The sequence below is a fragment of the Phocoena phocoena genome, chromosome 1 (genome assembly GCF_963924675.1).
Source record: "Phocoena phocoena chromosome 1, mPhoPho1.1, whole genome shotgun sequence".
In the NCBI taxonomy this organism is placed as follows: domain Eukaryota; kingdom Metazoa; phylum Chordata; class Mammalia; order Artiodactyla; family Phocoenidae; genus Phocoena; species Phocoena phocoena.
In genome coordinates this window covers 135771470-135788533 of record NC_089219.1, presented here as the reverse complement: position 1 = coordinate 135788533, position 17064 = coordinate 135771470, and the positions used below count along the sequence as shown (strand labels likewise).

Below are 17064 nucleotides of genomic sequence, written 5' to 3'. Positions count from 1 at the left end.
ACTTAGGCTGAACTAAGAGTCTCATCCTACCCAGTTCTACCAACAAAGGCAACTTTAAAGAATGGATTAAATTTCAGGGCTTCCCTGGTGGCACAGTGGTTAAGAATTTGCCTGCCATTGCAGGGGACACGGGTTCGAGCCCTGGTCTGGGAAGATCTAACATGCCGTGGAGCAACTAAGTCCTTGTGCCACAACTAATACTCAAAACTTTTAAGTACTTTATACTTTTAAGGCTTAATACTGAACCTGCGCTCTACAGCCTGTGAGCCACAACTACTGAGCCCACGTGCCACAACTACTGAAGCCCGCGTGCCTAGAGCCCGTGCTCCGCAACAAGAAAAGCCACTGCAAGGAGAAGCCCGCGCACTGCAACGAAAAGTAGCCCCCGCTCGCCGCAACTAGAGAAAGCCCGCACGCAGTGACGAAGACCCAACACAGCCAAAAATAAATAAATTTATTTTTTTAAAAAAAAGAATGGATTAAACTTCAGACTAGTCTTCCCATCAAAAATACGGTTTCTCAAACACTCTCATTCTCAAATATATTATTTTCCTTCAGGCCTTTCTATTGTACTCTAGAAAATATAGCAGGCTCTCCAAACAAAATGTTTTCCTTCCATGAAAGAAGCCAGGTGTAAAGGGCAGAAGGCAAAAAGAGTAAGCAATTAATTCCTTAGTAACTACAAAATAAGTAATAGGAGATGAGAATACAAAAAGGGAGAAGTGTGTGTGGAGATATAATAAAGGAGAAAAACAATAAAAGCACCCTCTCACTGAGGCGAGGTGCAGGGGCAACCTGCAGCAGTGCTGAGGCATACAGCTACAATAGAGCTCCTCAATTCTTCCCTCAAAAGTCCTGGAGGGTTGTGAAGCCTACTGAAACACATGGACAGAGAATCAGCAATGTTATCCTGAGACAACTGTTAAATCTTCGAAGACAACTGAAAAGCCTGAAATGAGACTCAAGGAAAGCTAGTTATACAAAAGGCTGAAAACCAGAATAAATGCTGCATAAGGTGACTTCAGACCAAAGCTCTGGTCTAGCCTAAGAAATCATACATCTAGAAATAAGACCTTTCTCAAACAGAATTTTTGTCTAAAGAAACATTCATTCAGTTACTTTCTATAATGCTGAATCTCCAGGACACAAAGCCATCAAACCTTACTCACCAGCTGTAAAGGCTTTACCACCAGATTAGGCTTCTTGCAAATCTTCTCTTCTGGCTCTTTGTGGTTTTCTGAAGGGCAATCCTGTGTAGTCTCCTTGATAACAGTAGTAGACAGTGAATTTCTAGGGGGACTGGACACACAAGCCTTGGCTTCTATTTTCTTATCTGATTGAACTAAACATGAATTTCTGACTGATGACACAGCTCCATCTGAAATGACCAATAGAGGAGCCTATGTATATCTATTAAAATAATTTGGAAACTGTTAATAAGCACATTCTATGTGCCAGGCACTGGGCAGATAATGAAAGATGAGAGATATGAACCTGTCTTTGCAGACCTTTCAGTATGGAGAGATGTAACAGAAGTTCCAGATGGGAACAAATCTTACGTTATTTATGTTGGGGGGGGCAAGTCTGATAAGGTTTTTTTAACTTTGGTGAAAGGTTTTATTTTACAACATTCTGATTTCAATTTATTTCTTGTTCAGTTTTAGCTGTGAACATTCATTTGCTGCTTAATGTACAACGTATGTGACTACTTAATAGTCCATAATACCATGCCTTAATTTTTAGGGAATTCCCAAACCAATCACATATTTTGACCATACAATCATACAAATGTACACGTGTATGATGATTATAGGAGGCTGACACATTAAAACAGACCCCAGACAGACATAAAACCATAGTGGCTCCTAAAGAAATAAACTAGTAACTGTACAAAGATGTAGGTACAAGAATATTTACCACTGTATTTTTTATAATGATAAAAAAATGGATACTTTCTACATGTCCATTGACAGGAGACTGGTTAAGTAAACTATATAATACAGTTACATAAAATAATTATATGTAGTCAAAAAGGAAGAAATAAACTTGTATATACTGTTATAGAAAATTACCTCTATGAAGTATAAAAAGCAAGGACTTATATAATATTTATACAATACTGTTTTGTGGAAGAAAATTATACATATGATAAATAATTATAGAGAAGAGGTCCAGAAAAAAAACACTAAAACTATCACTACTAGTTACTACCTCTGCATTGCTGGAATTGTTTAAACAAGCAAATACTGCTTTTCTAATTTTTTTCTAAGCGCAGCTAGGCTCACATATACATTTTAAAAAGTCTGGAAGGCTATATAAAAAATTTAATGGCATTTTTGGTGGGAGTAAAATGTAGAGAAATATTCACTTTTAACTTTTTACTCATCTGTGTTATCTGAATTTTTTAGAATGAATGTAAGTTATTTTAATCAGAAAAATTAACAAAGATACATTTACATTTTGTAAAAAAAAAAAACCACAGCTGTCCACTTTAGCCACTTGTAGAAACTTATAAAAATATAAGTATCATACTGTACTATAGATGGCAAGACATTACCATTATGGGAACTGAGGAAAGAGTATATGGGATCACTCTGCATTCGTTCTTAATAACTGTAAGTGAACCTACAATAACCTCAATAAAAATTTCAAAAGAAAAAAACCACTAAGCCAAACAAAAACAAAAGTCAAGTGCCCTAAATGCAATGTGATATCCTGGAGTAGATCCAGAAACAGAAAAAGAACAAAACTGATAAAATCAGAATAGACTCTGGAGTTTAGTAAATAGCAATGTACCAATGTTAATTTCTTAGTTTTGATAAACATATCATGGTAACGTAAGATGTTAAAATTAGGGGGAAACTGGATGAAGGGCATATGAGAACTCTGTACTATCTTTGCAACTTTTCTATAAACCTAAAATTATCTCAAAAATAAAATGTTTTTTTTTAAATTACAACTGCTGAGTCTCAATGCACACCCATTTATTCTGAACGTCCATATATTTCAAAGAACCTCCATATATTTCTAAAACGAGTTAAGAACCAGTGAACTATCTAGAGCTTCCCCCTCAGAACACCATTTCAGAAAATTTATTTCTTCAGAATTATTAAAAAATCTGGACAATGAAGAAAGTAAACTTAAAAAACTCAGATTTTAATACAGTAACCTCATTGCAACATATATCACCAGAAAGGAGGTCATTATATACAAAACATTTCCAAGGCTAATGTGTGATCTGTTTGGTTGATGTGGTTACAATAATGCCTATTTACATAACCAGTGCTTTCTTTTTCCCTGTTCTTACAAAGACAATTAAAAATCAGGTTTGCATCATATTGTAATTCAACTCACCAGGTGGCAGAGGCTTCATATCAGCATCAAACACTAGCAAGTCTTGTTCTCCTTCCCTGACCTCAACATGGAGAATGTCACTAAGAGCTCCAACAAGCTCGGTCACATTTAAGAAGCCCAGTTTTTTGGGTGAAAGTTGCTCTTTAAAAATTACCTGTCACCAAAGCAAAACCAAAAACAAAAAAAAAACAAAACAAGAATATAACATATACATATGCCCATGGACAATGCTTTAATTTGGACTTAGCCAAACTAAATTTGTAAGGGTGAGTTAACTCAGGCATTACAACAAACCCTTGCTTCCATGCAAGTATAATACAAACCAAGAGACCTATAATCCCTCACCATAAACTTCTAGGCCAACTTCAAGTTCCTTTTACAGCATATGTTAAATTGAAAAGAAAATTAAGGGACATTTTTACCTCTCATTTTTCACAATGTCTGATTATAAAGCCAAAAGTCTTTTTTAAAAAAGAGGGGAGGGCTTCCCTGGTGGCGCGGTGGTTGGGAGTCCGCCTGCCGATGCAGGGGATGAGGGTTCGCGCCCCGGTGTGGGGGGATCCCACATGCCGTGGAGCAGCTGGGCCCGTGAGCCATGGCTGCTGGGCCTGCGCGTCCGGGGCCTGTGCTCCGCAGCGGGAGAGGCCACGGCGGTGAGAGGCCCGCGTACCGCAAAAAAAAAAAAAAAAAAAAAAAAAAAAAAAAAAAAAAGAGGGGAACACACAAAATACAAAAATCATAATAAAACTTGATATTTCTCTATTTTCGGAGAAAGAATATTCACTACCACTTTCCACATACAATAAAATACTATTTTTAAACATTTCCTTAAAAATGTTATTATTTCACCCTGGAAATTGGGATAAATAGGCAGGTGCCAATGTATTTCCTGTAACTGTCTGATTTTCTCGCCTTGGAAAAGAAGAAGAACTATACCAAATACAGATAGAAGAGAATATATACAAGATAGATAACAAGTCTTGGTAAGTCAGCCCTTGTTACTAAAGACGTCCCATTAAAGTGTCTGAATTCTTAAACTTTTGTCTCCATAACCAAGGTAAAGCAGTAGAGCTAAGCATAGCTCTTGCTCTCTTCCTCTCGACTAGGTGTTAGTAGGAAATAAATCCCTGCTCTGACTTAATCACCTTGGGGAAGACCAACAGGAACACAGAGGGCAAACAGTTCTAAAGGACCGACCCTTGACAAAGGGTGGGATTTCTGCAGTGCATACATCTTGTTGGTGTAATGCTCTGAGACCCAACTCAACTCTTTATTGACTTCTCCCAGGACACTTGTAAAAATGGGGCCCAGCGTCAGTCAAGTCACGGTTTCAAGGGTCATTAGTATCACACCTATAGCCAATCACAGATATCCCAAGAGAAAAAGAACTGGTAGAGGACAGAAGAAGGGTGGTGGTGAGTTAGATTTGGTACTTCTACTTACTTCCTTGTACATTACACATTATGGCTTCTTTTCTTTTCATGTTCATTAGTCTCTAATGGTTTCTTTACCTTCTCGGTAAGTGCCCAGTACTATGAATGTCAGCTGAACACATGACTAGGTTGGGAAGGATTCTTTTTAATGTAAGTTATCAATGTTTTGAATAAGTGATATTCAGAAGTTTTAAACAGGTAAACAGCAAAAACTAAGTCTCCAGCCCACTCCCATCCCTCAGCTGACCAGGATACCACCTCCTTGGAGGTAACCATTACTACTAGTTTCTTGTGCAAACTATCACCAGCAGATTCTTGTGAAACTTTCCAGAAACTGTCAAAACTTGAACATGCATCATGCTTCAACATAATAGATTACACCTGTTGTATTTTTTATGAATTCATACGGAGGTAATTCCAAATCCTTATATGAAACACAGTTGAGTAATCCTATCTCAGAAGCAGTTTCTTTTAGTAAGTTAGTTTGGTCCATCCATTGATATGTGAGATACACTGCCCTAGGTCCTCTGTTATGCTATCTTCTTTATATACTCCCAACCATAAGCAAGAAGGTAATTGGTGTATTTCTACTCCCACTCTCTTACTTCTCTTCCATCTCCAATCCATTCTGGTTGTTTTATCTTTTCCTTAGAGTTTATATTTATGCCTTCAAATATATGTATATATCCTATTACATGATTTCATTTCCCCATGAAGTAGATTTTGTAGATGATACACTCGTAGTGCAAACACTTTATTTTCTGCAAATTGGCAGCTGGACCCAACGGCTTGATCAGACTCATGCTCCACCCCTATGACAAGACTATTGGTGATGCCATGTTCTAAAAAGAGGCACATATAATGTCTGGTTGTCTTTTTTTTTTTTCTCGGTGTCGTTAGGAGCCATTACTGGTCGATGCCTGATCTACTATTTTATTGAGAGGCTTAACATAGTGATATTCTAATTCTATAAATTCTTTTTTGTTATTTAGTTGGAATATTTTATAGAGATATGCTCCCCTCATCTGCCATTTGGTTAACCAGTCCTACCAGTTCATTCAGGGAAGTGAGGTAAGTGACTGGCTCTTTCTCTTTATTTACCATTTTCTAAGGTAATGAATTGGTTCTCTATCACCTTCCATGATAACCAATTAGTTTTTTAATTAATTAATTTATTTATTTATTTAGCGGGGGCTACTCTTTGTTGCGGTGCGTGGGCTTCTCATTGCGGTGGCTTCTCTTGTTGCGGAGCACGGGCTCTAGGCGTGTGGGCCCAGCAGTTGCAGCACGTGGGCTCAGTAGTTGTGGCTCGCAGGCTCTAGAGCACAGGCTCAGTAGTTGTGGTGCACGGGCTTAGTTCCTCTGCAGCATGTGGGATCTTCCTGGACCAGGGGTCGAACCCATGTCCCCTGCATTGGCAGGTGGATTCTTAACCACTGTGCCACCAGGGAAGCCCACCAATTAGCTTTTAATATCATATGAACACATAGAATTAAACATATTTGATGGGCTTCAAACCACCACAATTATTATCCTTATTGAAACCTGAAATAACACTTCACATGGATTCCTAAGCCCTTCTAATGTGAAACTAGTCTTTAATAGTCCTTCCTGGTCTGGAATGGTAAGATGTTCCAGGTTCAATTTATGCAATTAGAAATCCTTGTACATACAATTAAAATTATCTCATAATTACTCCATATATCCCATAATTTTTTTTTTTTCTTTTCTTTTCTTTTCTTTTTTTTTTTTTTGCGGTATGCGGGCCTCTCACTGTTGTGGCTTCTCCCATTGCGGAGCACAGGCTCCGGACGCACAGGCTCAGTGGTCATGGCTCACAGGCCTAGCCGCTCCACGGCATGTGGGATCTTCCCGGGCCGGGGCATGAACCCACGTCCCCTGCATCGGCAGGCGGACTCTCAACCACTGCGCCACCAGGGAAGCCCTCCCATAATTGTTAATATGCTCTATATCAGGCGTGCCCAACCCCCGGGTGGCATACTGGTACTGGTCCGCGGCCTGTTAGGAACAGGGCCGCACATCAGGAGGTTAGCGGCGGGCAAGCGAGTGAAGCTTCATCTGCTGCTCCCCACTGCTCGCATTACCGCCTGAACCATGCCCACCCCCCATCTGAGGAAAAACTGTCTTCCACAAAACTGGTCCTTGGTGCTAAAAAGATTGGGGACTGCTGCTCTATATCACATTATTCAATAGTCTCAGAAAATCAGTACTCACATTACCATCACCAGTATAATTAATAAAAGCAGTTTACATTTTTTTCCTATGCTCATCCCTTCTCTTTCTACCATTTTGTATAATTGTCCTTTATATTGTCAGGGTATATAGCCATTATATACTATATTCTCTCCTTTCTAACCCTCATTTGGTCTTAGTTTTATAAGTGGTGCTCATTTCAGTTCTTTTGTTGCTGTCCCTCAAGTGATTTTGGCTACCTGAAGTTCAGTAGACTCCTTGAGGTCTCATGGGAACAATGGATCTTCAATTCTTGCATGGCGGCAATAGCTTGTCTAGTTCTGTATAGGTGAAAGTCAATTTTGCTAGCCATAAAATCCTTGGCTCACTTTTTTTTTCCTTCAGTGTTTAAAATATGTTATTTTTTAAATCCCTTTTCTTCTAAACATGAGAATGTTTAGAAGAACACTGAAGGGGGCTTCCCTGGTGGCGCAGTGGTTGAGAGTCCGCCTGCCGGTGCGGGGGGCACGGGTTCGTGCCCCGGTCCAGGAGGATCCCACATGCCGTGGAGCGGCTGGTCCCGTGAGCCATGGCCGCTGAGCCTGCGCGTCCAGAGCCTGTGCTCCGCAACGGGAGAGGCCACAACAGTGAGAGGCCCGCGTACCGCAAAAAAAACCCACTGAAAATGTTCTATAACCTAATTTTGTCTCCTTTATAAGTCACTTGTTCATTTGTTCAAAGTACTATTTTTTTCTTTAAGTCCAATAATTTGGTGCTTGTCACTCTGGGTTGATATTCTCAGGTATGCAGTGTGTTCTCTCAATATATAATTTCAAGTCTTCCATTTCAGTAAAGTTCACTCAAATTATAGTTTTCAACATTTGTTCTGTTCCATCATTGGTTTTATTTCATATGTTGGCTCTTCTCTGCCTGTTTTCAATGCCTGTTACTTTCGCTTCAATCTTTCTTGTTCATTTTTTCCTAGTATTTTCTTATGAAAATTTTTAAACACAGGAAAAGGTGAAAGACTTGGACAGTGAACATCTACCACCTAGATTATATAATTATTAGTATTCTGCTATATTTCCTTTATCATCTATATAGCCATCTACCTACCAAACCATCTTACTTTTTTTATGCATTTCAACACGAGCTGCAGACATCAGTACCCTTTACCCCAAAATATGTCAGTATGCACATAATTAACTGAGTTCAATAACTGTTAGCTTTTAAAGATAAAATTTACATACACTGAAATGTATAAAACCTAAGTTTATCATTCAGTTAGCGTTGATAAATGCATACTGTGTGCCGCAAACTCATATTTAAGATATAAAACATTTCCATCACTCAGCAATTTCTTTCTTTCCCAGAGAAAACCAACTCTCTTTTTCCACCATAAATTAGCTTTGGCTATCCTAGCAATTCAAATAGAAGGTATCCTACACTGTATACTCTTCTGTTCAGCAGCAAGCGTTTCTCAAATTCATCCATGTTGGTTCATCTATCAGTAGTTGATTTATTCTTAATGCTGAATAGTATTTCATTGTAAGAATATACCACAGGGCTTCCCTGGTGGTGCAGTGGTTGAGAGTCCGCCTGCCGATGCAGGGGACACGGGTTCGTGCCCTGGTCTGGGAGGATCCCACATGCTGTGGAGCGGCTGGGCCCGTGAGCCATGGCCACTGGGCCTGTGCGTCCGGAGCCTGTGCTCCGCAACGGGAGAGGCCACAACAGTGAGAGGCCCACATACCGCAAAAAAAAAAAAAAAAAAAAAAAAAGAATATACCACAATTTCTTCATTCATTTTCGTACTAATAAATAATAGAGTTGTCTCCAGTTGTGGCTATTAAGCATAAAGCTGTTACAAATATTATTATACAAGTCTTTTGGGGAACAGAGGCTTTGATTTCTCTTGAATAAATAATTCTGGATCAAAGAGTATAATTCTGGATCAAAGAGTATAATTCTGGATCAAAGAGTAAATATACATTTATTTTATAACAAACTGTCAGAACATTTTCCAAAGTAGTACCATTTTATACTTGAACCAAAAACGTATGAGTTTAGTAGCATTTGTGTTTATTAATCACTCATACATCTACATTTGTGAAGTGTCTGTTCAAATCTTTTTTTAATGGAGCTGTTTGGCTTTCTGTAATGGAGATATAGAAGGTTCTCTATGTATTCTGGATATGAGTCCTTTTTCAAATGTATGATTGTATATATTTCTTCCCAGTCTGTGGTCTGCCTTTTAATTTTTAAATGGAGTCTCCTAAATAGTAAAATTTTGATAAAGTCTCATTATCAATTTTCTTTTAAATGATTATTGCTTTCTATGTTCTAAGAAACTCTTAAATATCCCCAGATTGTAAATAAAGTTTTCTTCTAGAAGCTTTAATTTTGAATTTTTCCCATTTATGTCTATGATATATCTCTAATTTTTGTACATGGTGTGAGGTTGGGGTTGAGATTCATTTTTTTTCCCACATAAGCAGTTGTTCCAGCATCATTTGTTGAAAAGATTTTCCTGTCCCCACTGAATTCCTTTGGCATCTCCATCAAAAATCACTTGAGTGCATAAGAACTGAACTCCTTATGTACTCTCATATATGACAAACTTATGGATTTGCCAGTATTTACAAATAGCCTACAAGAATTATGATGGGGACAATACTGAATCTATAGATTAATAACAATACTAAGCTTCTTACCCATGAATGTTACAGCTCTCCATTTAGTCTTCTTTAATTTCTCTCAGCAATGTTAGTATTTTTCAGTACAGATGTCTTATGTTTCTTTGTTAGATTTATTTTCAAGTAATTTGACACTATTGTAAATAGAATTTTAAAAATTTCATTTTCCAATTGTTTGCTGCCTCCATATGGAAATATAACAGATTTTTATATTAATCTATATTATACTAATCTATATTATATTATTTTTATTATTAATCTATATAATTAATATACAACTTTTTTATATTCTTAACTTTGGCCTTAATAAATTCACTTATTAGTTCTAATAGCTTTTCATGGATTCCTTAGTACATTCTACGTAGACAATCATGTTTTCTACAAATAATGACAGTTTCACTACTTCAAGTTTTTGTGCCTATTTTTTTCTTATTTTATTACATTGTCTAGGACCTAAAGTAAAACACTGAATTAAAGCCATGCGAACGGACATGGTAGCCCTGATTTTAGGGGGAAAGTGTCCAGTGTTTTACTATTAAGTATGACAAGCATAGGTTTTTCATAGCTATCCTTTACCAGGTTGAGGAAGTTCTATTCTATTCCTATTTTTCTGAGAGTTTTGATTACAAATGGGTATTAAATTTTGGTAATTCTTTTTCTGCATCCACTAAAATGATCATATGGTTTTCTTCCTTATTCTGTTAACATGGTGAATTATGTTAATTCCTTTTGAAATGTTACTCCAACCTTGTATTGCTGGGGGAAAATACCCTCTTGTTCACATATTGCTGGATTCAATTTACTATTATTTTGTAATATTTTTTATCCTATGTTATGATAAACATGATCTAATTGGGTTTTTTTGTAATGCCTATGTCAAGTTTTGGTAGCAGGATAATGTATTCATAGAAAATACTCCCCAACTCATTCTATTTTATGAAAGAAACAATGTATGATTAATATAATTTCCTCCTTAAAAGTTTGACAGAATTCACCAATAAAACCATATGGGCCTGCAGGTTTTTCTTCTTCTCCCTTCTTTTGTGGAGAGGTGTTTTTCTTTTGTTTTTTTTAAATAACAAAAATCCATTTCTTGATACTTACAGGGATATTCAGATTTTCTATTTCATCTTGCCTCAGTTGGGTAATTTGTGTCTTTTGAGGAATTTGTCCATTCCATCTAAGTTGTCAAATGATAGGCACAGTTGTTCATAATATTTCCTTATTGTCCTTTCAGTATCTGTAGAATTTATAATGATATAATCTCTTTCCTGATATTGGTGTTTGTGTCCTCTCTTTTTTTCTAATTTAACTAGTTAATGGTTTATCAATTTTGGTGATCTTACAAAGAATCAATATTTGGCTTTGTTAATTGTTGCTATTTTATTAATGTCTATTCTTGATTTTCTTATTTCTTTTCTCCTACTATTTTGACTTTACTTCGCTCCTCCCTTTTCTAGACTTCTTAAGGTAGACCTTCAGGTCAATGATGATTTTATACCTTTCTTTTCTTCTAATTTAGGCATTTTAGAGCTATAAGTTTCTCTTTGAGCACTGTTTTAGCTGCATCTCACAATTTTTGACATGTTATATTTTCATTTTCAATTGGAAATATTTTCAAATTTCCCTTGTGATTCTGTCTTTAATAAGTTATTTAGCTACATTCAATATCCTGTAATAAACCATAATGCAAAAGAGTATGAAAAAGCACACATATATATGTATAACTAAATGACTTTGCTGTACACCCAGACACTAACACAACATTGTAAATCAACTATACTTCAAATTTAAAAAATAAGTTATTTAGAAGAGAACAGTTTAATTTACAAATTATCTGGAAGGTTAATTCTTAGGTAATTCATTGTATCGATTTGTAATTTAATTCCATCTTAAAGAACATACTCTGTAAGATTTCAGTATTTTGAAATTTGTTGAGACTTATTCCATGGTCAACTACATGGTCCATCTTGGCAAATGTTCCATGTGTACCTGAACAGAATGTGTATTCTGCAGTTGTTGGGTACAGTGTTCTATAAAAGTCAAACAGATCATGATGGTAGAGAGTGTGGTTCAGATTTTCTATGTCCTTATTCATTTTTTTTGACTATTTTATTAAATGCCAGAAAGAGAAAACCCCTATAATTGTGGAGTTAACTCATAATTAATTGCCAACTTTTAGATCATTTATCTTAAAGCATTATTAGGTGAATACACATTTGACTGTTGTGTCTTCCTAATTAACCGTTTATCCTTATGAAATGTCCCTCTATCTCTGATAATACACTTTGCCTAGAATTCTGACTTTACCTGGTTTTTTTTAGTCACTTCGATTCTTTTATGCTTACTGTATGTATATCTTTTTCATCTTTTACTTTCAACCAATCTGTATCTTTTTACTAACAATGTATTTCATGTGGACAGCATTTAGTTGCATCTTTCTTTTTCATTCCATCTCATAACTTCATTAATTGTAATATATACTCCACTACATTTGTGAAATTATTAATATAATTGGACTTACAGATACCATTTTTTAAATTGAAGTATAGTTGGTTTACAATGTTGTGTTAGTTTCAGGTGTACAGCAAAATGATTGTTTATACACATATATATTTTTCAGATTCTTTTCCTTATAGGTTATTACAAGATATTGAATATAGTTTCCTGTGCTATACAGTAGGTCCTTGTTGTTTACCTATTTTATATATATTAGTGTGTGTCTGTTAATCCCAAACCCCTAATTTATCCCTCCCTCCCTTTCCCCTTTGGTAACCTATATAATCTATGTCTGTGAGTGTTTCTGATTTGTAAATAAGTTCATTTGTATCATTCTTTAGATTCCACATGTAAGTGTCATCATATGATATTTGTCTTTCTCTGACTTACTTCACTTGGTATGATAACCTCCAGGTCCATCCATGTTACTGCAAATGGCATTATTTCATTCTTTTTTATGGCTGAGTAATATTCCATTGTATATACATACCACATCTTTTTTATTCATCTGTTGATGGACACTTAGGTTGTTTCCATGTCTTGGCTATTGTAAACAGTGCTACAATGAACACTGGGGTGCATCTATCTTTTTGAATTATGATTTTCTCCAGATATATGCCCAGGAGTGGGATTGCTGGGTCATATGGTAGCTCCATTTTTCGTTTTTTAAGGAACCTCCATACTGTTTCTCAATAGTGGCTGCACCAATTTACATTCCCACCAACAGTGCAGGAGTGCTACCTTTCCTCCACACCCTCTCCAGCATTTATTATTTGTAGACTTTTTGATGATTGCCATTCTGACTGGTGTGAGGTGATCCCTTATTGCATTTACATTTCTCTAACAATTAGCAATGTTGAGCATCTTTTCACGTGTCTGTTGGCCCTCTGTATGTCTTCTTTGGAGAAATGTCTATTTAGGTTTTCTGCCCATTTTTTGATTGGGTTGTTTGTTTTTTTTATAATGAGCTGTATGAGCTGTTTGTATATTTTGGAAACTGAGCTCTTGTTGTTCACATTGTTTAAAAGTATTTTCTCCTATACAGCTAACATTTTTGCTATTTAATTTCTGCTAATCCCATTTGTATTTTGTTTCTCTCAAACTCTGTTCCTTTGTTGTCCTTCAAGCAAAACAGCTGAACAGTAAACCCCATCTTCCTTTGAGTTTACTATTTTTCTTTTACTGAGTATTTTTATACAATTCCATTTTAATTTATCTATTGGCTTTATAGCTAACTCTGCATTATTTATTGTTCTATACATCCTTAACTTTTCAGTCTTACTGTACTACTTCACATGAAACACAAGAACCTTGCAAACTACAGTTCCATGTACTGCCCCTCCACTCATTATGCTATGGTTTTCACAAATATTACATCTACATGTTACAAACCCAATTATACAGTGTTATAATTTTTGTTTTAAACAGTCATATACTTAATTGATTTTTTAAAAAGTCTTTGATATATACCCACACATTTACCATTTCCTGTGCTCTTCAATCCTTCCTATAGATTCAAATACAATCTGGCATCATTTCCTTCAGCCTGAAGAATATCCTTTAGAATTTCCTATAATGCAGGGCTGCTTACAATTAATTACCCATTTTTGATTATCTGAAAATACCTCTACTTTACCTTCATTCTTCAAAGTTCTTGAAAGATACTACCAAGATACTATACTACTGGAAATAAAAAATTGGGCAGAGTGGGGTTTTTTTGAAAACTTTAAAGATGTCATTCCACTGTCTTCTAGCCTTTACTGCTCCTAATGAGAGGTCAGCCATCATATTTAACATTGTTCCCCTCTATGGCAATGTGTCATTTTTCTTTAGTTGCATGATTTTCTAATTACTTTGAGTTTTCTGCAGTTTGACTACAATGTGCCTGTGTAAGATTTTCTTTGTATTCATTTTGTGGGCTTTTCTGGGCTTCTTAAATCTGTAAACGCTTTCATAAAATTTACAAAATTTTCAACCTTTATTTTCTCAAGAATTTTTTCTCTTTTCATTTTTTCTCCTTACCATATTTCTCTCATCACAATTACACAGATATCAGGCCACTTGGTATCGTCCCACAGGTCTCTCAGACTCTGTTTTTTTGTTGTTTTTTTTTTGGCCACGCCACACGGCTCACAGTACCTCTCAGTTCCCCAACCAGGGACTGAACCTGGGCCACGGCAGTGAAAGCACTGAATCCTAACCACTATACCACCAGGGAACTCCCAGATTCTGCTTTTAAAAAAATTTTTTTTCATTTATTTTCTCTCTCTGTTCTTCAGATTGGATCATTTCTACCAATTTGTTCTGGGGTTCACCGATGCTTTCTTCTGCCATTTCCAATTTGTTCTTAAGACACTGCAGTGAATTTACTTCAGATATTTTATTTTCAACTCTAGAAAATCATTTGACTTTATAATTTCTTTTTCTCCACTGAGGTTTCTTATTTGTTCATTTAGTGTGAACATATATTGCTTTACACTCTTTTTAATGTGGTTTTAAGAATTCTTTAAAACCTTTTTGCTAACTTCAACATCTGCATCATCTCAGGATCAGTTTCCATTATTTTTCTCTTCACCAAGGGTCACATTTTCTCTTCACCAAGGGTCACAACAAAAACGTGGGTTCTTGTTTCTTAATCTATCCAATAATTTTGGTTTGTATCCTGGACATCATAATAGGTAAGCTGTAGAGACCGTGGAATCTTTTACAGGCCTTCTAAGAGTACTGCTTTTTGCTTAGTTTTAGCTGGGAGTCAACTTGACTAATCTTAAATTCTGACTCCCTGTGGTGGGCAACAGCTGAAATAGATTCAGTTCTTTTAGCCTTACTAGGCTGCTTTGAGTCTGCCCCAGGCATGTGTAGTTCAACAGTCAGAGATTTGAGCAGAATTTATGTGCAGAATTTGATGCTCCCTCTCTGTAGCTCTCTCCATCCTATGATTTCTCCCCTCATTTTTCAGCTGCTTATGTAGCTCCAAATCAGAAGCCGGTAAAACTTCTGATTTCTATCCAATCTCCAATTCCAAACAATGTATGGGGCCTGCCATCAGGCCAAAATCCAGGCAAACAAAAAGGTGCCATTCCCTCCTCCAGGTGCTGACTCCTTTCCAGTTTCTGCCTGCTTTTGGACAATTTCTAGTACCTTCAGAGAGTGATTTTGCATATTTTGTCCAGAACTTATAATAATTATCTTCACGATTGTTCCAAAATAGGCTACTCAGACATAATATTACCTTAATTTATTTGCATGCCTGGGTTTCTCACTAGATTTCAAAAACCTTAGTGACAGAGCCTTTTACCCCTAGATCCCCAGTGCCTCCCTCATTTATTTTGACTTTCAAAATGCTCCTCATTTTTACCTACCGTTTTTCTTAGGGCATTAGCTGTTATATTTTTTGCTCTTGTAATCTTTGAAGTTTAATCTTCATTTCTGAAATGATTTTTCCTTTTATTTATAATTCTTCCCTGAGTACTGTTCACCTTATTTCCAAATTCGTGTAATTCAGATTTATGTTGTTCTTTCATGTTTTGTAACACTTTCTTAATATATTTTTTTGAAAAAGTAGGTTTCAGTTTTGATCTTTATTAGGGACATGTCTTTCTGACATGCTTTTATTGTCAGCAGATACGTTATTCTGCTCCTTATTCTCTTGTTTTCTTAAGACAATGATGCAATTTGACCCTGATCCTCTTCTGTTGAAATTCACGGAATTGTGAAATTCATTTTCCTGACTTACAGGACATCATTCTGGATTGCTTTCTGCTTCACAGAGCTCCTCCTTCCACTGTTTTCATATACTGTTTAAAAATACAGTAGGGGGCTTCCCTGGTGGCGCAGTGGTTGGGAGTTCGCCTGCCAATGCAGGGGAAATGGGTCGTGCCCCGGTCCGGGAGGATCCCACATGCTGCAGAGCAGCTGGGCCCGTGAGCCATGGCCGCTGAGCCTGCGCGTCCGGAGCCTGTGCTCTGCAACGGGAGAGGCCACAGCAGTGAGAGGCCCGTGTACCGCAAAAAAACAAACAAAAAAAAACCAGTAGGTTAATTTTGAAATTTCCTGGCTCTTTTCCCTTAATACTACTTACATCTAAGACTTCTCTTTTTCTACTGTCCGTATCCTGCTCAATTTTTCATTACTGTCTGTAAGGGAGCTCTGGCTGGTCAGTTTCAAGAATTCACAGGAGCTATGATGCTCCAGCCCTATTCAACTCTTACCATGAAACATTCTCTGCTATTAGATAAGTCAAATTATCATCCAGTTTCAGCTGCTGTTTTCAAAATGGCTTGCTGTACATTCTAGTGAATACCTGATGGCTATTTTGCAATTCTTTTGTCCCTAGGTCCATCAGACATTGGCTCTCTTGCTTCCCTGTTTTCTCCTGGCACAGACATTGATATTGTGAGGCTCTTGTGGCTGCTGCTGCTTACTCTCCAGCAATTCTCCATTGGAGATATATTACCCAATTTTGTTATAAATATTGTCTGTGGATTTTTTGTTTTGCTATCTAGTTTCTCTGACTGTTGTTACGTGGCACTTCAGGAAGATCCACAAACTATGCTGCCACTGCACTATCTTCCCTTCGATTAGCAATTTAACAAAGGACCTTGAAAGAATGGCAGGCGGGTGCCCAGGTATTTCAAGAGGACAAATCACACAGGTAGCTTTTATAACATGTTGGATAAATAAAGGGTTAGTAAGTGTTACTACAAGTTAGAATTAAGGTTAAATTAAATCTATACTTATTATATATTTCTAATAATAATGTTGAATTTCTGCCGAAGTCTTTTTACTAAGAAGGGCAAAGAGCTTCCCTGTGACATTAAAAGCTTTGTTTTACAGATTCACAGACTTAGAGAATGAACTTATGGTTAGCAAGGGGGAAGGCGGGGTGG

General features: G+C 36.7%; 1 protein-coding gene across 4 annotated transcripts in view; it reads right to left on the bottom strand.

Moving 5' to 3' along the window:
- The window catches only part of TDRD5 (tudor domain containing 5), a 91408-nt gene that overhangs the window by 40270 nt on the left and 34074 nt on the right, over window positions 1–17064 (bottom strand). For all 4 annotated transcript variants that reach the window (XM_065882246.1, XM_065882236.1, XM_065882253.1 and 1 more), the window contains 2 exons: window positions 3355–3508; window positions 1170–1342 (listed from right to left, as the gene is read on the bottom strand). In XM_065882246.1, the coding sequence (XP_065738318.1) occupies window positions 1170–1342; window positions 3355–3508 (327 nt within the window). The remainder of the gene's footprint in view (window positions 1–1169; window positions 1343–3354; window positions 3509–17064) is intronic.